Raw genomic sequence first — 21,275 nt, 5'->3', positions numbered from 1 at the left:
GGCGCCCCACTCCTGCCCCGCGTGCCAGCGCTGAGCCCCAAGGCGAGCCCTGAGGCAGGCAATGATCCAGCTGGTCCAGGACGCTGCAGCCGAACAGGCACGGGCCCCCTCAGCTTGTTCTTGCCCCCTGACACCAAGTGGGGTCGCCGGGGGCTGCGCACGCACCATCGTTCACTGCGCAAAACACTTAGCTGAAGAGTCCCCTGCCCTGCGCCCAGCGAAAGGGACCTCTCAAAATGCCCCCGTGGTGCACAAGGATCACTTCTGAGGAGCCGCATCTGCCTGGCATGGTGTCTGCCCGTCATCAAGGAAGTCTTGCTCCGCAGCCGAGCAAAGGAGCGCCCCCAGCAGGAAGCAGCTGGTCCGGGGGGAGTTTGGGGCATGCCAAGAACACACGCGACGCTCGTGAACGGAATGGAATGGAGGGCAGCGTGCAGGTGGTGACTCTCACGAGGGCAGGTGGATTCTTCAGCCCACCTGGGCGGGACTCCCCAGCCCCTTAGGGGCAAGTTCTGCAAGACCTTGTCCCAGTGGGGACACGGGGAGAATCCAGAAAGACTCTGTGCTAGGATTGCCCAAAGTGCCACGGAAGATTCTGAGCTTTTTTTATCATGTCAGAGGGTATGAAAAGTGAGGGAAGAGGGAAGAAAAAGAAACGCCCAGCAGTAAGGCTGGGTGGCCTGGCTGCGAGGCGTGAGCTCACCGCTGCCGCTCCCACCCCTGCTGGCCCTCCAGGGCCGCTCTGGGCCGTTCCCCAGGGTGGGACGTGCAAAGATGCCGGGACCTTCCACACAGCAGAACAGGCTGGCAGGCCGGCCCTGCGGGAGTTCCCGCTCGCACAGCCCTCCCGAGGTGGCCGCTAGTGCTTCGGCCCCACGGACAGTCAGCGTGCGCAGGGAGACACTGCCGGGCCATCTGCAGCACAGGGAACCTTGCTCCCACCTCAGGGCCGTGGGCCTCAGACGAGAAGATCCTGATCCTGATCCTGAGCCCAGCCCCGCCCCGCCCCGCCCAGCCCAGCCCGCCCTGAAGAACCCATTCGGGTAATTACTTCTTCCTAGGAGAACCATCTTATTATGCCCAGAGGATTCCAGAACATTTGGGCTGGCAGTAATGAAGCGTCTGCCTCCATTGTGCTGTTTTGTGGGCACAAACGGGAGCAGGGAAAAGCCGCCCACCTGCCAAACAGCCTCTGGCCCAGCTCAAGGAAGAACCGGACTGTCTGGGGGCCCACCTCATGTTGCTCGGCATATAAAACCAGGGAATGCCTGGAGGAGGGTGCTGGCAAGGATGTGGTCTGGAGCCACCAGGCCAGGCCAGGCCAGGCCAGGCCAGGCAGAGGGCGGGAGAGGGCACGACCCCTTTCCTCAGGGGCTCAGCGTGGGGGTGGCACGCGGGAGCACTGGGCTGTGCTCCTTCCCAGCCATGGAGGTCTCTGGGTGATGCTGGGCCAACCTCCCGCGACTCTTGTGGAGAGGAGGAGAATGGTACAAGCCCCCACGAGGCCCTGGAAAGGAAAAAGGCGAAAAAGGTGGGGCGTCCCTAGGGCCAATAGACAATAAAGGCGGAAGAGGCCCTTCCGCCTTCAGGTCGGGATTGGGCGAGTCCTGGCCCTGAAGAGGGAAACGCTGCGAGGCGAGGGGCCGAGGGGGCTGCGCTGTGAGGCAGTTCCAGCAACAGGAGGGACGTGGCCTCCCCCTCGCCAAGACCCTGCCAAATACACACGCCGCTGGGAGGCCCGGTCGCTCTGTCCACCCAAGCCTGGCAGGAGGCTAGCCCCCCACACACCACAGTGGAGGGGCTGCCCCGGTGCCGGGCCCTCCCCTGCGCTGGAGGCGGCTCCCGGGGGCGACCCGAGGCCCCCGGTGGCCAAGTCCGGGCAGCGCCATGGGAGGGAGGGCGAAGAGCTCTCGGCCGAAGAGCTTCCCCGCAGCTGCCACTACTCCTCGGAACTCGCAGCTCCCGCAGGCAGCAAGGGCGGCCGTGGGGATGATGGACGCGGTGGCCCCCGGCCTGGAGGGCCAGACCCTCGCGCACCCACTGCGCTGCTCCTCCGCGCAGCCTCCGGGGCGCGCATCGGCCGCGGGGCCCGAGGACAGCGGCTCTGAGCGACAGCCCGGGCGGTCTCCGTCCGCGCCGTCCTGCCGGCGGCACACGAGGCCGGCGCGGCTCCCGCGGGGCTTCCAGCGCGCCGCTCTCCTGCCGGCCGGCGAGGCCGTGCCTGGCCGCCTCGTCGCCGCACCCCCCCGGGGAGCCCGCGCGGGAGGTGCTGCCCGCGCTCACGGGGAGGGCGCCCGCCGCGGCCGCCCCCCCCCCCCCGGAGTGCGCGACGGCCCGCTCGGAGCTTGACCCCGGGCCCCGCGGGAGCTGCCGGCGGGTCTCCGCGGGAGCTGCGTCCAGCGCCGTGCCCGGCCGGCCAATGAGCGGAGCGGCTCTGCCCATAAATCGCCCCTTTCGCCTCGTGAGGATGCGTCGCGGCCCCGCTGGCAGCCCTCGAGCCTCGTGCGCGGCCCGGAGGCTGGTGGCGCCGAGAGCCGCCCGGACGGGCCCGCGGGAGCGCGGTAAGTCCCTGCCGCGCCGCCGGCGCTGAGTGCTCGCTCCGCCGGGCGGACCGGGGCGGGGCGGCCGCCGCCTCCCTCGGCCCCGACCGGCTCCGGGGCGCGTCCCCCTGCCCCGCCGGTTCTCCGCGAAGAGCCGCGCCCGCCCGCCAAGGGCTGCTAGCAGCTCGTGCCCGGAGCGAAGAGGCTCCGCGCCGTGCCCGGAACCCGCGAACGTCGCGCCAGGCGGGGCAGCCGCCGGGATCCCGAGGGCCGGGCGGGCTGGCGGGCCGTCCCCTTGGCCCGGGGGCTGCCCTCGGGCGCCGCGCCGCCCGCGCCGCTGCCAGTCCCGCCCCGGCCAAGGGCAGCGCAGGGCAGCCCCGTCGCCGAGCGGGCTGCGCGGAGGGGCGCCCTTCGCCGGGCGGCCCCAGCGGACCTCCCCCGAGCAGGCGAGAGGCCGCAGGGCGGACGCCCCTGCGCCAGCCGGGGCAGCTTTGCGCGCACGCTTCCTCCGCGCCGGGAAGGGCCCCGCCTGAGGCAGAAGCAGGGAAACCGCGCTCCCGCCGGCGCGCTCCCGCCGCGCTGCTGAGCCGAAGCTCGCGGCCGAGCCGGCGCGGGGAGGGCGGCGCGGGGCTGGCGCGGGGTCGGGCCCCGGGGACGGTCAGGGCGCAAAGCGGGAGGCTTGCAGGAATGCCCCCGGCGGGCCCGGACAGGGCTGTCTGCATCGGCTGCACCCAGCGATATTGCCTCTGTGGCACAATAAGTAGCAATTACATTGTGTTTTAAAATCCACGAAAAACATCCTAGGACCGCTACACGTAGTTTAGCAAAATTTATCCTCAGCCAGGCTAGTGGATAAGTCATCATTAGAAATGGATGAAATCAGTCAAATTCAGTGCTATTCAGTGACTATTAAAATGCCTGAAGAATAAAACTGCCACCCAAATTATTGCAGGGAAGGTGCCAGGCAAGCTTCTCTGGGGAGCCAATTGCAGAGATCGGGCGCGCCATGGAGAAGACCCCTCTTCTGCCCGCTGCGCCTTTTGCCTTGCCAGCCCCTTTTCTTCAGCAGACGCCCAGCACAGCTTCGCTTTCCCTTGAGTCCGCCTTTTTGACCGCTGCCAAGAGAGACAGACAGCAACCACTGAGTCCTCCTGGGAGCCTCTCTGACCCCCAGGGCAGTGTCCAGCCGAGGGCCCCCATTTTCATGCTCAAGGAACATTATCAGCACCGATGAGATCTTAAATACAGCAAAAGCATTTGTGCATTATTGTGCATGTAACCCCCCAGTCGTTCTCCAAGTGCTGACAACCTTTTCATGCACCACTTGGCCTCTGTGAAGCTACCTTCCTTGGCCATCAATGTGGGGATCGCAATGTGGGGGTGGGTGGGCCGGACAACGCACCAAGCCACCATGGGTGAAACAGCCCTTAAGGTGAGCCACGGGCTGTCAAGGCAGCTTGTTGCCCCCAGAAAAGCCACCCTGTGGGACCAGGCTGGGCTTGCGTGACGCAGCACATTGCCAGTGGCATGTCACCCACTGTGGGTGGCCCTGTCATGCAGACCCCATCACAAGCTGCAAGCTCTTTGGGGACAGGGGCCTGTTAGCTATTTTGCTTTGCTTGATGGCGGTGGAGACAAGAGATAAATTCATCGGAAAAGCAGTGCACAGGTAATGTGCTTCAGCAGGCAAGCGGCCTTCCCAGGCTGATGAGGTTAATCCACCAGAAACATTTTGTGGGGCGGGGGGGGGGGGGGCAGAACAGGTACGGAATCTGTGTCCCTGTGGGGCAGGCTGGAGGGCTGCTCCTGATCGCTCAGGCAGGGCCAGCTCTCCCTCAGGGACCCATCAGGCACGCATCCAGTACCCATTTTCCAGGGCGACGCGGCAGGCAGTTCTGGGCTGGCTCAGAGGCACGCCGCAGGCCAGCTGGGTCCGAGGCGCCTTTTGGGGGGCTGGGAGAGCCGGCACGCACCTGGCAGGTTGCAGGAGCAGAGAAACTTCCTGCTCCAGGCGGGCCTGCCCAGTCCTGCAAGGGACGCCCACAGGCAAGGTGGTGCTTTGCTCCCGCCTCCTGCTGTGAGCCAGGAAACAAACTTGTTTGCCTGCTCTCAGGACGGCCACGCACAGCAGCGCAGTCCGCAGCAGCAGCAGCAGCAGCAGCTCTCCCAGGACGCTCTTCCCACACCTGGGCACGGCACCCGCTCCTGAGGGCGAGGGCCGACCCTGTCGCTTTTCCTGCCGGGGTCCCGCTGGCTTGACCCGGAGGCAAATGTAGAACAGTAAGCGTCCTCTCTCATGCCGGTGGGAGGAGGCCAGAGACAGTGGGGTGGGCTCTCCGTTCCCTCTGCCTCGCTTAACGTAGTGACACAGCCGATGGCATGGGGAGTGGGGGATCAGAGCACCCAAGGGGTGCTGTTAGGGTGGTTAAAATCATCCCCCCACCTGTTTCTCTCTGCTACCCAGGGGTTCTTCCAGGTGGTGGGATCCCAGCTGAATGAACTGCAGCCTTGTGCTGCCGTTCCATCGTTTCATTTATGGATTTTCTGCAGTAAGAGAAAAATGGAATAAGCGGTAGGAGGGGGGGGTGGGGTGGGGTGGGGTGGGGGTTACCAGTAAGTGTCCTCTAACAGAATGGTTCTCATTGCCTGGACTGGTTTGTTCCCGTGGGCCTTTCTGTGCTGAATGTTCAGTGGTCCCCTCCAGAATTCCCTTTTCCCAGAAAAGCCTTGGAGAAGGTGCCTTGGAAGGCCATTCCGAAATGGTGCTGGTGGTTGATGTGTCTCTTCCCCGTTGTGTGAAGGGGACAGTGGGAGGCCCCCTCTGCCAACCTGGTGTTGGGACGAGGCGATGTCAAAAGCGGGCCGCTGGGCCTTCAACCCAGCCAGGTCTATTCCAACTGGCACTGGCCCTCCAAAGCGTGGACAGGACCTCTGAGAAGCCACCCTGTGATGGCCTTGCCAACTGGGGCCCTATGAGAGCAGTTCTTGAAGGCTGCGCTTCCTTGCTGGGGCTTGGAGACTGGGATGCCACAAGATCGTCTCCGTGACTTCCTTGCAAACTCAGCGATGAAGACCTGCTTCTTGCTCGCTAGCTTTGACCTGACTATCAAATGGCAGAACCTTAGCTGACACCAAGGGAAGTGGCCTTGGGTGAAGATGCCATTTCCCCTGGGATGCTGCGGTGGCTTTTCCCACACTGAGTTAGAAAACTGCCCGGGCCAAAGGCAGATACACTTTCTGGCCTCTGCTTCTGCATTCGCCCATTCAGGCCATATGCTGGCCAGAGCAGAGCAAATTTTCCTTGGAGCACCCAGAACATTCGAACAGGAAGGCTCGGCCCCGCTGGCAAGGGGCCTGTGATGGAATGCGGGAAGCTTTCCTGGGGGACACGGCTGATCCCTGAACACGTGCTGCAGAGCTCTCTCTCTCTTTTGCACCAGCTAAATGTGCCAGAAAGGCAACGTGCCCAGCCGGTCCGAGAGGCAATGGAGCCAAGCCGCACCACCCCGTCATCTGCCACCACCAGCCGCTGGGACGCCTTCCCACAGCGGAGCCTGGAGACTGTGGACATTGTTGTCTTGGTTCTGTACTTCGCTTTTGTTCTGGCTGTTGGGCTGTGGGTAAGAATGGGTTCTTGTATGGCAGAAATCCAAGCAGAAAGGAAGGCCTGTTCTTGCTGCTGAAATTTAAAGGTGCTGCCTTCCAGAGGGGCAGCAAACATGGACATTCTCCTGTAGCTTTTTTAGTTTGTAGCAAACATGTCCCTTTTCAGTGCCTAATTGGTAAAGTAAACAAACAGAAAGGAAGAAGCAAGCTACCCTGGAATGTAGAATCCCCTGCCCCTTAATCAGAGCTTTTTCCTTGCTGGGAGATGTCCGATATTTATCATTCTCATTATCACGATCATTACCTTTGTGCTCCACTTCTCCCGAGGCAGTTGCAAGGGTCTCCTCCTCTCCATTTTGTCCTTAGAACACCAACCCTGTGAGGTAGGCTAGGCTGAGAGTCTGTGGCTAGTTTGAAGTCACCCAGCGAATGCCATGGATGAATTGCAACTAGTACCCGTGTCCCACCAGCTCTCAGGTGTGCCCAGGGGTTGAAGTGCTCTTAGCTATAAAGAGGAAATGTCATTCCAGGACCTAATAGCATATTGCAGAACAGCTGCTGAGCCTTTTTCTAGCTGTGAATGGGCACGTCCATCCAGCTGAAGTTCTGCTGGGTTTGGGTGAAAGTGCAGGATGGAGTGATTCTATTCTGGCAGCGAAATAGCCACCTTGGAAGAAATCCATGAGGACTTTGAACTTTTTTTATCTCCATGCAAATCTCCTATAGGTATATAGGTTGCAGGGCTGAGTCTTGGCTTGTAGAATTCCCTTCCCATGTGCACAGTCCACCAAGATCAATGCTTGTTAAACATACTGGGAATTCTGGGATGGAGTCCTGCACGACTGCAGTGGCTTCTTGGCCGTCGTTGGAGGGACACAGGAGCCAGGAATGCTGGGCAAGCAAGCAGGGGAGCCGCTGCCTCAGGGTGGCTGTGCTCTTGCCGTTGGGAGGGCCTGGGCTGTGTGCTTCCCTCTGCCAGCGAATGGCGCAGGCCCTGGACATGCCCACTGGGCCCCCAGGCTCCCTAGCTGCCCGCTCACCCCAAAGGCCCCCCCTTCCTCTGCTCCATCAAGTCCATAGCCCGCCCAGATGCCACCTGCCTCAGGCCCGCACCCCTGTTCTCCCCACCTTGCCCTCCTTCCCTCATTCATCCCCCTCCTGAGCGTCCAGAGCTGGGCCTTTTCTTCCTCTGGCCCTGGCCGTGCGCTTGTCTGGGGGTCAGAAGCGTCTGCTTTTGTTAGGCGCCTGGTTGATGGGCGAGAAAAGGAGAGCAGGAAAAGCTCCGTCTGGGAGCGAGAGTACTGCAAAGTCGTTGGCCCTTGGCGTGGCTCAGAGACCCCTCGCTGCCCAAGTGCGGGGCGTCCCCTCTGCCTGCAGCTGCCAGTGATCCAAAAGCGGCAAGCGCCGCCAGCAGCGAGCCCCGCACCGTGGGAGAGTCGCTCCTGCCCGGGGGCTCGGGGGACCATTTCGCTGCGTCGTCCGTGCTCTCAGATCGGTTGCTCTTGCCATTTCTTGCAGTCCATGTGGAAAACGAAGCGAAGCACTGTGAAGGGCTACTTCCTGGCTGGTGGCGAGATGGTCTGGTGGCCAGTAAGTTCCCGCCTGTCGCCGCCCTGCAGGGCTCCTGTTGCAGGCGCAGCTGGGGGCGGAACGCCTCCGTCCCGCAGCGCTCCTGCCTGAAACACACCGGCCGCCTGCCGCTCGGTGGGGCTCCTTGGGGTGGGTGGAAAAGGGAGACGAAGCCGGCACCACATTTGGTGCGGCCCCGCAAATTCGGTGCGAGCTTCTGCATGCACGGGAGAGGGGCAAGCGGGCAGCTTTTCCTGTCGCGGCCCTGAAGTGGTGGGGCAGGCAGGCCCCACCAGGGTCCTTCCCACCCAAGGGCCTGGGATGGTCCCGAGGAGCCCCAGCAGCCCTGCAGGGCCCCGGTGCCGCAGTGCCGCCCAGGCCGCGGCTGGGCTGACTCCCGGCTTCTCCCCCCAGGTGGGGGCATCCCTGTTCGCCAGCAATGTCGGCAGCGGGCACTTCATCGGCCTGGCCGGCTCCGGAGCAGCCTCGGGGATCGCTGCCACGGCCTATGAGTGGAACGTGAGTACGGGCGGCCTCCACGGGGCAACCTGCTCGTGCCGATGCGCAGGCCGGGCTGGTTCGGCGGTGGCGGCTGTGCCAGGTCTGCGCCCTCAGTGGGGCCAAGTGGAGGGTCTCTGTGCAGCCGCCGGCTTCATGGGCTTCCAGACCGAAGATGCGCCGCTACTGGCAGGGGGCCTGGTGGGGTCGGGGAGGTGTGCAGTGCCCGTGTGCCACAGTCTGCCCCGGCCCTGGCCCTAGACCCTGGCAATTGCATGGGTTACCCTGGCGCCTTCCACGTGCAAAGCTGGGGCTCTGCCACTGAACTGCAGTCCATGCACTGGACCGTGTGTGTGTGTGTGTGTGTGTGTGTGTGTGTGTGTGTGTGTGTGTGTTTGTGTGCGCGCGTGTGCTTGTGTGCATGCAACCGACACCATCAGAATGCTCGGAAAGAGCAGGTGCTTGGGATTTCTTCAAGGCCTGGAAAAGCTTTCCTTGGCACTGGAGGGCCGAGGATGCCTTCCGCCAGACCAGCTCCCTGGGAGGGTCTTTGAGAAGGACCCCCCGCAGAGAAGCGCCTCCCCGAGCCCATCTGCGTGCCCCTCTCAGAGCAGGCCTCCGCCCCACTGGCCTCCGGGAATGAGCGGCTGACGTGTCGGCTGGCCGGCATTCCGGCTCCAAGCCTATAACTAAAACACAGGGAAGAGAGAGGCATGGCAGGCACCCTCCCCACAGGCCCAGAGAGAGCGAGTTGCCATGAAGTCTTGCTGTGCAGAGTCCGCTTTGACAATCCAGGGCTGAAACTGTGCATCAGGTCTAGGCACTGGCAGAGAACTTCGTAGCAGGTTCCAGTGCCAGGCCACACAGAAACGACATTTTTATTTTCGATTTAAATCCTGCCTTTTTCCTACAAAGAGCTCAAGGCAGCTTACATCTCTTCCTCCATCTCATCCCCACAACAACAACCCTGTGAGGCGGGTTGGGCTGAGCGTCTGTGACTGGCCCAAAGTCACCCAGCTGGCTCCATGGCTAAGCGGGGACTCGAACCCGGACGGTCTGAGTCCCAGTCCCATTTAAATTGCCCCTTAAAGTTGTTTTACAGGGCTGCGGGCTTTCCACCCACAGAGGGGCAGCACACCTGGCTGGGCCCTGTGCCCTGTGGATCTCGAGGAAACTGCTGGCGTGCGGAAAGGGGAAGCCGCGCGTGTGGCAACTGCCAGCTGCTTCCCTGCAGAATGTGCTGAGCGGGGGCATTCCCACCGGGGGCACGCTTAGCCCCAGGGGAGACCCCTCCTCGTGGACACGGCTCCAGGATGTCCCAACTGTGCTGGGTCTGGCGGCCCAGCCAACATGATCCGTGCAGTCGTTTCAGTTCCCTCGGCAGCTGGGACTCGACTTCCTGTGGAAGCCATTGTTATTCTGCCGTATTCCTAGAGCGGCTGCACTGGAGCGCTGCAGCACCGGCATTATTTGGACTGCGTGTGCGAGGGCCCCTCTTTGCAGAGATTCTGGACCTGCCTTGCGTCGGCTGGTGGTACAAGGCCGTTTGTCCTGCCCGGCTTTGCTTTCCACTCTGACTTGGCATGTCAGAGTTTGTTGTGTTCTGGTTTAATTGGCAATTTTTAAAAATCCAAGGTGCAGCCTCTCCCTAAGAAACGACCAGCGAGCCAAAGGGGCCGCCCGCGGCAGGCAGGCAGGCACACCCAGCCACAAGGGCAGCACACAGCCCTGGACCCCCCCCCCACCCCACTGCCCGGCCCCAGCGGCCCCCCTGCTGGCCAGCAGGCCTCTGGCGCCAGGTCCTCCCCGTTCCTGACCCGGGTCTCTGTTCCCTCCTCAGGGCATGTTCTGTGTCTTGGTGCTGGCGTGGCTGTTCCTTCCTATCTACATTTCGGCCGGGGTGAGTCTGCAGAGCACAGCCTGAGTGTGTCCACACGAACTTTTCGAGATAGGGATGCACCGCTCCCGAATAAGCATCTTTGCGTGGAAGCCCTGGATTCCCTCCCCCCGCCCCCCCTTCTCTGGGCTGCGTGCATGTGTCCGTAGGAGGAGCGAACTCGGGCACCTGAGCACATTGCTGGGAAAGCTGCATTTATCCTACATTCCCTTGCTGAAGTGGGATCCCAAAGGGTTCTGAGGGAAAGCATCCTGGAACCATAGACAGGCAGAGCTGGGAGGGGCCGTGGCCGAGTTTGACTGACCCAAGAAGAGGAGCGCAGGTCGTGGGCTGGGCTCACGGGGAGGGCAGGAGAGGGTGCCGGGCTGCTGTCCTGGCCTCTTGGGCAGGAGGAGCCGGGCGAGGCCGTGTGACCACCCTGGGCACAACGTTGCCTGGGGGGCCCAGCTGCGCCCAACTGGTAAAGGGCACAGCGCATCCCTCTCGCCCCGCGGTCTGGGGTGCATCACGGAAGCCCTGAGGGGAGCAGGGGCAGCAGCCGTAAGCGGGGTCTCTCCACAGCTGGCGGCCCGTTCTGGTGTCCCGTCGGCCTGCTGGCTCAGGCAGGCAGCCCTGCCGAGGGGAGGCGGTGGCAGCTATGCCAAGCGCTGTCTGGGCACCTTGGTGGCTGCCGCCGGCTACGGCCCTTCGCCCAGCAGAGCGAGCCCTGTTCGACGCTCCTGGCTGGGCTGTGGCTTATTGCGCTGCCCAAGTCTGCGTGAGGCGCTAAGCCAGGGGTGCCTCATCAAACAAGCTGTGGCTCGTTGGGACGCTGTCTAAACCAAGCTCCTTGGAGCAGGTGGGATGGGGGGAGGCGCTTCTGTTCCCCAGGCAGGGACGGTGTTGTCCCTCCTGCCGCTCCTCCCTTTCCCTGCAAGCCCTGAGCAGACGTGGCAGCGGCTAGCTGGGTTGACAGTAAAGCACCCAAGGAAGGGCAAAGCCCTCTGCATATGCTCAGAGTGCCCAGTTCTTCGTTATTTCCTTACCTGTTCCATAGGTGCTGCAATTGAATCAAGGCCCGTAGGGGAGATGTATTTGCACGCAAGTGAGCATTGCTGGAGGGTGGAAGTTGCAAAGCAGCTCCCCTATCATGACCAAAATACCTTGCAGGGCTTCAGCTGCCTCCATCAAGAGCAGCTTCGGCTTGCTTCTTCTCACAAATGTACTGATACGTGGCCTTCTCACCAATACGGTCTCATTCCTTGCAGGTTACAACCATGCCGGAGTATTTACAGAGGCGATTTGGTGGCAAAAGGATACAGCTCTTCCTGGCAATTCTCTACTTGTTTATCTATATATTCACCAAAATCTCAGTAAGTAAGGAGGTGAGAGGAGACAGAGCAGAATTGGCTTGGAAAGAGCAGGTTGACACAGGCTGAATTAGTGACCTTTCTGCCTTTTCTTTCCCCATATATTGCAACAGCCATAGAGGGACAGACCAGTAAATGAAAGGGAACGATGGCACCGAATGCTCCATGCCGGTTGCTGCTGCCACGTCTGTTCCCACCACTCCCAGAGAGGCTCCCGGAGCGTGTGCTCTCCTGGCCTGGCTTTATGGATTACTTTGACGCTGGATGCACTTTGTGCGCCGGTAAAGCCTGCTCGGAATTGCCCCTCAGTGCAGCTCTTCCAGAGAAAGTCCATGGACGGGACTTTAGAGGGATCCAGGGTGTGGCCATGGGCCCGTTCCAGAAAGTTCAGCAGGATAATTTTTCCACCAATATGTGCTTTCTGGATGAGCTTTAAAAATTGCACCTGTAAAGAGGCTCTTTGAATTGGTGGCTGCCTGGGTATAAAATAGAGTGACTCAACTCCCCGCCCCATTATCCGGAGAGTTTGAGGGACCCCCCCCCCGACATTCACGTGCCCAACATCAAAGAGCAGAAGCTAAGGTGATACTCGGCTGCGGTGATGTGGACGGACCAGAGTACAGATCCTGCCTTTAGATCTTTGTCACAGAATTTTCTAGTTCTGGGTTCATCTAGTCGGCTTGTTCCCTTTTGTCAATCTACTTTCATGCAGAAGAAATACCAACTCCAGTGGAATGTGTTGGGTTGTGTGTGGACCAAAGATGACTTGCTTGTCTGTTCAGTAATTCACTTTTCTGTTTGTCAGTGGACTCTAATGAGTTACTGACTAACCCCTTCTCTCTAGCTGTTTATTAACAACTGCTAGATCCCGATTTCCCATTGAGTGTCTTTCTCAACAGAACAGCATGCCAATGTATATTTTTACAGCTGGCCACAAAGATGCTCACAGTGTGAACCCTGGCCAGCTGGCTTTTTCTCTGCCTTTCCATCAGGGGAATGGGGCCTGAGGTGGCCACAGGCTTGCTCTGGGAAGGCTCGGTCCCCAGCGTTCTGCTGCAGGACGGCTCTGCACTCACTCTCTGAAGTTGCTGCAGTTATAAATTTTCCTGCTTTTTCTGGTCTGCAACCATTTCTATAACTGGATGTTTTAGCTCAATGGTACACAGTGTCTGTGTTGTCCCTGCTGCGGGTAATGACATCAGGGGGAGTCTGCTTTGGGCTTCCGATGCAGATAAATGTCAAACAGTTCCATTGCAATGACTTTGGTTCTGTTGCCCATTTCTTTGGAACAAAAGGATCCAAATCAGCCGCTGGGCCTGGGTAGGCAGCCACCGGGGACCTCTGCGGACACCTTCAGAGCTGCTGTGGGGAAGAATCGCTCCATGAGCCGATGCAGGGCTTTCCCCACAGCTGCAGAGGAAGGCGGGGAGCACAAGGGGGTGCTTGGCCATAGCTTTGCCCTCCTCCTCCTGCCCCCCCCCACCTAGCCAGTGCTCCCGCCCTGAGTGCCCATGCCTCCCCTCTGCCTGGGAACCTGGCGGCGTTCCGGCCCTGCTTGCCAGTTTGCCACAGGCAGCTGGTTGGCCCCTGCCGGAAGGGAAGGCCAGTCCAGATGGCCCTCCGGTCTGCCCGGATCTCGCAGGGCTCTGCGAATGTCCCTCAGGTCTGCCCGGCTGCCAAGCACAGGACTGTGAAGGAGTTTCCCCCCAGGTTAGACTGGGGCCGCCTTCAACGTGTGGCATGTTCTTGTTCTTTGCGTTGCCTTGTTCTGGTTTTGCAGGTGTTGTGGTTGTTGCAACAACTTTCTGCATCAGATGGAATGCCTGTGGTTTGCGCTGTGGGTGTCCTTCTTGCAACACTGTGGCCCTGTAATGTGTCCGAGTCATAGCGCCTCCGATTGAATAGCACCTCTCCCCTGCCCCTGCCCTGCCCAAGCCCCTGCAAGCGACTGGGAACCAGCGGGCCCACGTCAACCGCATGCAGGCGAAGCCCTCCTTTGGGCGATGCCGAGTGGGCGTCCCATATCTGGCCACGGGAGGCGTGTCCGAGGAAGGGAGGGTCACCCCAAGTAACTTCAGCGACCCGCCTGCTGGCGGCACCTGGAGTGCACCTGCTCTCTAGCACCTTATGGAGCACCTTGTTTCTCACAGCTGACTCAGCTCACAGGATTAAGTTCTTACAAAACCTCTTCCTTTCACGCATCAGTTTCCTCTTTGTAATAAGAATAGCTCTTGGCTGCCAGTCCAGCCACAGGAAATGGGCATGGCTTGGGAGGAGGGACTGGTCTGTGGAACGTGGGACTTGGCTGCTTCTCTGCCCGCCTGCTGCCGCCAAGCCTGAGGCAAGCTGGAGGCAGTCTAGGGATGCCCACGCGCACAGCTCTCACGAGCGCCCGCATGTTCTCTCCCGCAGGTCGACATGTATGCCGGGGCCCTGTTCATCCAGCAGGCTCTGCACTGGGATCTCTACGTGGCGGTCACTGGGCTGCTGGTCATCACCGCGATCTACACTGTGGCAGGTGCCTCTTGCCTTCCTCACTGATGCACTAACACAGCACGGAAGTTTTGTGACTCTACTAAGAGCAGAGGCGCCTTTTAGCAGTTATCTTCTGGTGGGGACTATGTGAATTGGTGCCTTCATTTGTCCTGTCCCGGAGCACAGGGCAACTGAGCCCGGGCTGGTCTGGGCTCTTCCTTCCTTCCCGTCCCGGCCCATCCCGTCCCGGCCACTAACCAACCAAACAAGCCAACAAAAACCTGGGACTAATGTGCAGGTGTATGAAGTCAGTAGATGCATGTCAAAATTGCAGCTTGAGGTGGTAAATAGCAGTAACTGTCTGATTTTTATTATTTTTCAAAGCACGCTTGGGCCAACTGTCCATAGCACAAATATTTCAGCTAGAAAGCAACTCATTTAAACATAATGATAGATTGTCTATTACAATCACAGCCTGTAAAAATATCAAATGATGGCTAGGTTAGTACATAATGCTACAAGACCCATGGTAAATTTAACCCATGGGCTGTTGAATTCTGGCCTCTGATGATGTGTGAATTCAGGGCCTGGGTTCACTTGCCCAGGTTCAGTTGACCTGCCAATGCAACATGTGTGTAACACACCCCTAAGACAAGCCAGGGGTTGTCCGGTGGCTTGTAGCCACGAACGAGCCACCCTGAAGGAAGTGGTCCCGGCGGGCGTGGCGTGATAAGCAGGAAGCCAGGCTCCGGCTGGTCATCGGGGAAAATGTCCTGGCTGTTAGAGGTGTGTGGCGCTGGAGCCAATGGCCTAGGGGGGTGTGGGGGCTCCCAAGAGGCACCTGGACAGCCCCCTGCCAGAGATGCTTTAGCCTGGAGTTGAGCCGGCAGTTGGACTTGATGGCCTCAGAGGCCCCTTCCAACCATGTGATTCTCTGACAGCACCAACAAGGAGCCAATAAGGATGGTGAACTGGCTGGCACGGAAAATCTTTGCCCGGTCCTTTCCATATTAAGAACACACTGAAGAAAGGATTATTTGGACCAGGCCTTTGCCAGCAAGAGCCACTGCTCTTCCCTCTTCTTCTGCCTTGCATTCTTCAAATGCTTCCTGATACAGTTGGTCACTGGTGCTGCATTTTTCTCTTTTTATCTCCCCCTGGGAAGCAAAGTCAGCTGTGAAAGGTTAAACCCTCAAAGAGAGTTTAGTTAAATATTTTGCACATTACCTAGAGAATATTTTATTAAAAGGTAGTCAATAAAGTAAGATAAGATGAAATAATGAATTCAAGTCAGGGCGGGAAGAGCACTGGGTGAACTGCAGAGCAATGGCGAAAGCTTGAGGGGCTGGCTGTGTAATGGCGGCAACAATCAAGACGCCCCCGCTTTGAAAAGGGGCTGCTGGGAGCCCCGGTCTGTTGCAGGGCGGAAGCAGGCCTTAATCTGTGTGTGCAAAGCATCCAGTTCATGGGGGGCAGCAGGAAGCCAGCCTGGCATGCGCCTTTGGTTCTAGCAAACCACCGCCTGTTCTGCTGTGCTGTGAGCCATCCAGGAGTGTGGTGTGGCGGTGCGAGCACGCGAGCGAGCGAGCGAGCGAGCGAGCAGACATGGTGATGTTCTCGGTGTCTGGGCAATCCTTGAGCGAAACGTGCCTGGGGCGGACCCTAAGCCCCGGCCTTGCTGTGCTCTTCCACCTGCAGGGGGTCTGGCGGCCGTGATCTACACAGACGCCTTGCAGACGGTCATCATGCTGGCCGGTGCGCTGACCTTGATGGGCTTCAGTGAGTAGCTCCCGGGAGGTTGCGGGGGGCTCTGCTCTGGAGCTTTGCGATGGCAGCGCACGCCGGAGGCAACGGCAGCCCCGCCGCTTCATGGCTGCCTGCCCTCGCTGACTTACGTGGTGCCCACGGGTGTCCCCTGCGAAGGCCCGGAGTAAACTGCACCTCTGCCCTTCATGTGCTGGCCGGCCCAGGTCAGCCGCCGTGTTCTGGCAGAGCCCTTTCCCTGCGGCCGGGGGCCGGGCTCGCTTGATGACTGCACCGCGACCGGGGGATGCGAGGGGAGGGCTTGGAGCTCGCCGAGGAGCGGCCGCAATGCCGAGTGTTGCTTCTACTGGCCTTTGCCGGGGGGCTCCTAGGGAGTTCCATGAAACACCCGAGGGAACGCAGAGGGGAGACGTGTGCTAGAGAACTCGCGGCAGCCTTCCTCGACTCGGTGTCCTCCAGACGCATCGGGCTGCGACTCTGGGCCGGCTGCAGCCAGCAGCTCCTGGCCGTGCCAGCGCGGCACGCTGGAGAGGCGGTGCAGGGCCCTCGGGTGGGGAAGGGCGATCTGTGCAAATCCAGGTTTCTGCATCGTGAGGTCCCTTTTGCCAAATCCCTTTGGTTGAACTTGGCGATTTTTCAAGCCCGTGCAAAGCAAGTAATCAGCGCCCCGCTATTGTGGGGATTCCTAGGCTTTGCCAAAGTGGGAGGCCTCGAAGACCTTGAAAACAGATACTTCCAAGCGATTGCCAGCAGCCATGATGGAAACAGTACCTGCGGTAGGCCGAGAGAAGACGCCTTCCACATCTTCCGAGACCCCGTCACATCTGACCTTCCCTGGCCAGGAGTGCTGGTCGGAATGACCATCCCCTCTCTGTGGTACTGGTGCACGGACCAGGTAAGTCCCTGCTCCTTTCTGCAGACACATTTTCTTTCTGGTACGGTCTGAAGGCACATAAGCCACTGCCAAGTTGCAGCTAAGCAGGTCTGGAGCGGGCCTGAGCTTGGAGGGGAGGCCACCTTGAAACCCTGAGGTCTACCCTGAGAGAAAGGTGGGGGTATGCATATCATGCGGAAAGAAAGAAAGAAAGAAAGAAAGAAAGAAAGAAAGAAGGAAGGAAGGAGGGAGGGAGGGAGGGAGGGAGGGAGGAAGGAAGGAAGGAAGGAAGGAAGGAAAGAAAGAAAGAAAGAAAGAAAGAAAGAAAGAAAGAAAGAAAGAAAGAAAGAAAGAAAGAAAGAAAGTCGCCTTGCAGCAGACACCGGTGCCGTGCCGTGCTGGCCAGAAGCATTTCGGTTCCTGAGGCAGAGCAGCACATGACACGCACACCTCCAGCTGCCCAAATGTTGGCACCGAAGGCAAAAATTCCATAGGCAATGCCCCGTGCAGTAAAAATGCAACAGCCACAAATTAAATAACCCTTCCATGTGATTTCTTGGAGGAATCTAATGTTGCAGAAGATGTGTGGATGGACCTCATCCAGAACACTTCCACAATCCAAGAACCAGCTGTAATTAGTCCTCGCTATGCAGGGATTAAACTTAGAAAGAAAGAAACAGAGAGAGTCAGAAGGGGTCTCCTGGGCCATCTAGTCTGACCCCCGGCTCCAGCCGGCTCCACTCAGGACATGCCCACCATGTGCATGCCCAGCCTATCCTTGAACACCCGCACCGATGGGGCCTCAACGACCTCCCGTGGAAGCCCATTCCACACCCTCGGGGTCCTGACTGTCAGGAAGTGCTTCCTGGCATCCAAGTTGAACGTTGGCTCCCTGAGCTTTGCTCCGTTGGAGCGTGTCCTGCCTTCCTCTGCAGGGGAGAACAGATCTCTGCCCACCTCCGTGTGACACCCCCTCATGTACCTATGAGGAGGTGGGCCCAACTTGGGCCCACGCAACCCAAGGCTAGAATTCTACTGATGGCACCAGACCAGAACTTTGAGCACCTCTTGTTTGCAGCATTAGGATTTCTGCAGAAGAAAAATTTCTGCCCTGAGACTTCCAGGAAGGTGTAGATACACAGTTATAACCATGGATAAATACTGCCATTTATTTATTTATTTATTTATTTATTTATTTATTTAGCGTTTTTGTATGCCGTCCCATTGCTTAACGCCTCGGGACGGCTTACATAAATAAACAAACATGGTACAAAAAATATAAAATATGAAATATACAGATTAAAAATCCAATTCATTCCGGCTGCAAATTAAAACCTATAGTTAATATTAAACACTGTTAAAATATTGTTTAAATAAAAAGGTCTTAGCCTGGTGCTGAAAATCAAGTAACTTGTGCAGCTTTTTGTTTGAAGGCCCTAGACTTGCAAGTCTGTGCATTTAGAGTTCCGCGAAAAACGACAAGCGTCTCCTTGCTTTGCAGGTCATTGTTCAAAGGTCTCTTGCAGCCAAGAACCTGTCCCATGCCAAAGGGGGCGCCCTGCTGGCTTCCTGCCTGAAAATCCTGCCCTTCTTTGTGATGGTTCTGCCTGGCATGATCAGCCGCATTCTCTTCCCAGGTAAGGCGAGACAGCCAGGGCCCTGCTGCCTGGAGATGCCGCTCCGGATGGCCGTGGGCAAAGAGGGTTCTGGGGCAGGGAGCCTTTTCCCTGCACTAAAAGATTAAAGTGGCACAAGCACACACGCACACTGGAGTACAGGAGCAATTGTTATGGTAATAAAATTCCCTCTCTATCTGTAAAGGTGAACAAGTTAGTCCTGATTTTTAAAAAGAGAATAGTCTGCCTTGTTTATTTATCTAGAAAACAGATTAGGGGCATAGAACAGTGTGAAATGATTTGTGTTCAGGTGTGGGATATTTACGAGAATTTCTTTTAATGTTTTTACTCCTTTATTCAACTCAAATCTGTACCTATGGAGGGCCTTCTCCAGGAGCCGCCTTTAAAGGCTAGGAAGAGGGCAGCTACTGGGAAGGGCCTCGTTGGCAGTGGCACCTTGTTTTTGGAGTTCACTCCCCAGAGAAATACGTCTGTTGGCGGCCAAAAACTTCTCTATTCGCTCAGTCCTTTAATGTTTAAGCAACATCTTATTGACATATGTAGTCAGGTGTTAACTTTACTTTTTGCTTCTGTCCTTGTTTTTATCTGTGTTGATCAGGATTTCATGTTTATCCATTTGTTTAATTACTTTGCCAAGTGTACCGTTTGTTTTACTTATTGTTCAATTGGAATGTTTACAGATCGTTACACTGTTTTAATATATTGTATTATGTTTGGGATTTCACTGAGAGAAGACCATTCAGAGACCCAACATGGCTGAGCGAACAGTATACAAAATTTTAATAAGTAAATATGCATAAATGAAAACATATATTTTACTATCACATAGCTAGTCTTTCCTGTTCCCGAACATAGCAATACTTTGGAATGACCCCTGTGGTATAAACCAGACCGACATTTCTCGAATCGCAGCGTGCAAATGTGGTAGGGAAAGTCTCAGGTTGGTTGAGGAGGGCCCCACACGGAGAGCCCCTCCCTCTCCCCATATATATATGGGGTCACGTTGGAGGGCTTAGGAGATTACCCGTGTGTGCAGCAACTGTCCTTCCCCCATTTAGCGCTCTGCCTACGTGGCCGCTATTCACACACGCCTTCCGCTGCCTCGTTCCAGATCTAGTGGCCTGTGCTGATCCCAATCTCTGCAAAGAGATCTGTGGCAACCCGTCCGGATGCTCTGATATCGCGTACCCCAAACTTGTCATTGAACTTCTGCCACTGGGTAAGGGACACCTCAATAACCCAAACAGCTGGCTTGTAACACGAACGAGGTTCAGATGGATGGGTGTGACGGAGACTTGGTGGGGTGTCTCTCATGATGGGACTTCAGGAATTTAATGGTCTGACTTGTTCACGGAGAACAGGAGGAGCAGACAGGGAGGTGCTGTATTGTAAAGATACATATCTCTGCACAGAAATACAAGGCAATGAGCTTAGCAGCCTCAGTGAAAGCATCTGGATTAAAAGAAATGGAGCCAAGAATGAAGGAAACCGTTGTTGTTGCTGTTGTTGTTGCTGCTATGGGCCATCAAGTGATCTCTGACTTCTGGTGACCCCATGAATGAAAGCTCTCCAAAAACTGTCCTTCACCAGCCTTGCTCAGCTCCTGTAAACCTGAGCCTGTGGCTTCCTTTATGGGATTGATCCTTCTCATATCTGGTCTTCCTTTTCTTCTTCCACCTTTGACTTTCCCCTAGCAGGACTGTCTTAGTAACATAGAAACAGAGCGAGTCAGAAGGGTCCTCCTGGGCCATCTAGTCTGACCCCCGGCTCCAGCTGACTCCGCTCACGACATGCCCGCCATGTGCACGTCCAGCCTATTTTTGAACACCCGCACCGATGGGGCCTCAAGCACCCCCCCGGGGAAGCCCATTGCACACCCTCGGGGTCCCGACCGTCAGGAAGTGCTTCCTGGCATCCAAAGGGAACCTTGGCTCCCTGAGCTTGGCTCCGTTGGCGCATGTCCTGCCTTCCTCTGCAGGGGAGAACAGGTCTCTACCCACCTCCGTGTGACGCCCCCTCACGTACCTGCAGGTCTTCTCCAGTGGGACTTGCCTTCTCATGTGCACAAAGTATGACAGCTTTAGTTTTGTCATTTTTGCTCCCAGGAAAAGATCTGCTTTGATTCTATCTAAGCCTAACTTGTCAGTCCAGGGTATTTGCAAAACTCTCTTTTAGCACCATGTTCCAAGCAGCATTTTACTTTCTGTTAGCTTTCCTCTCCATCCGGCTTTCACACTCAAACACAGTGATCTTTGGTCTCTAGTAAAGCACCCTTGCACTTGATTATCTTTCCCAGTTTCTTCATTGCTGCCCTTCCAAGTCTGTTTTCCTTTGACTTGATGACTGAGCCAAGTGCAGTGGTACCTTGGCTCACGAACGCAATTCGGGTAACAAACAGAAATTCGGGGGGGGGGATATTTATTTATTATTTACATTTATATACTACCCTAATAGTGCAGAGGGCTCTCTGGGTGGTTTACAAACATTAAAACCCACCAATCCTAAACAAATAAATAAATTGGCTATAGCACGACAGTATAAAATAACATAGTTAAAATGAGTTAAATAAATAAATATGCCATTAAAATTGATTAACTTTAAAATATTGGTTAAATAAAAAGTCTTGACTTGGCACCGAAAAGCATATAATGACGGCGCCAGGTGGACCTCTCTGGGAAGCGCATCCCAAAGACGGGGCGCCACTGCAGAGAAGGCCTCCTCTGGGTGCTCTGTCTCCTAACATCTTTCCCGGAGGGTTCCCGGAGGAGGGCTTCTGCTGCCGATCTTAAGGGGGTGGGAGGGCAAATAGGGAAGAAGGCGTTCCTTTATGTATCCAGGTCCCAAGCCTGGTCCCAAATTTTGCCTCAGGTTGTGAACTCCGCATCAGGGGATGACCACAACTGCGCCCATCTTCCCTGCACAAGCACGATCGCGATCAAGGCCATCCCCCCCCCCCCCCCCCCCGCACAGCCCCCCTCCCATGATTACCGTTTGGACTCTCCCCCCCACCAAATACCCCCCCCCCCCCCGCACCTAGGTTAGTGTTCTCCCCTGCACTGTTCTTTG

General features: G+C 57.5%; 1 protein-coding gene across 1 annotated transcript in view; it reads left to right on the top strand.

Annotated features, from left to right (window-relative positions):
* The first annotated feature begins 7,706 nt into the window (after positions 1-7,706).
* The window catches only part of SLC5A11 (solute carrier family 5 member 11), a 16,170-nt gene continuing 2,601 nt past the window's right edge, over positions 7,707-21,275 (top strand). Inside the window, exons 1-9 of the mRNA XM_044452529.1 lie at positions 7,707-7,736; positions 8,130-8,234; positions 10,054-10,113; positions 11,358-11,462; positions 13,872-13,977; positions 15,633-15,713; positions 16,388-16,593; positions 18,074-18,209; positions 19,321-19,428. Of these exons, the coding sequence (XP_044308464.1) occupies positions 7,722-7,736; positions 8,130-8,234; positions 10,054-10,113; positions 11,358-11,462; positions 13,872-13,977; positions 15,633-15,713; positions 16,388-16,593; positions 18,074-18,209; positions 19,321-19,428 (922 nt within the window). The 5' untranslated portion in view covers positions 7,707-7,721. The remainder of the gene's footprint in view (positions 7,737-8,129; positions 8,235-10,053; positions 10,114-11,357; positions 11,463-13,871; positions 13,978-15,632; positions 15,714-16,387; positions 16,594-18,073; positions 18,210-19,320; positions 19,429-21,275) is intronic.

This window comes from Varanus komodoensis, unplaced genomic scaffold (genome assembly GCF_004798865.1).
Source record: "Varanus komodoensis strain SLA01 unplaced genomic scaffold, ASM479886v1 scaffold73, whole genome shotgun sequence".
Lineage (NCBI taxonomy): Eukaryota > Metazoa > Chordata > Lepidosauria > Squamata > Varanidae > Varanus > Varanus komodoensis.
This window is presented reverse-complemented; position numbering and strand designations above follow the sequence as displayed.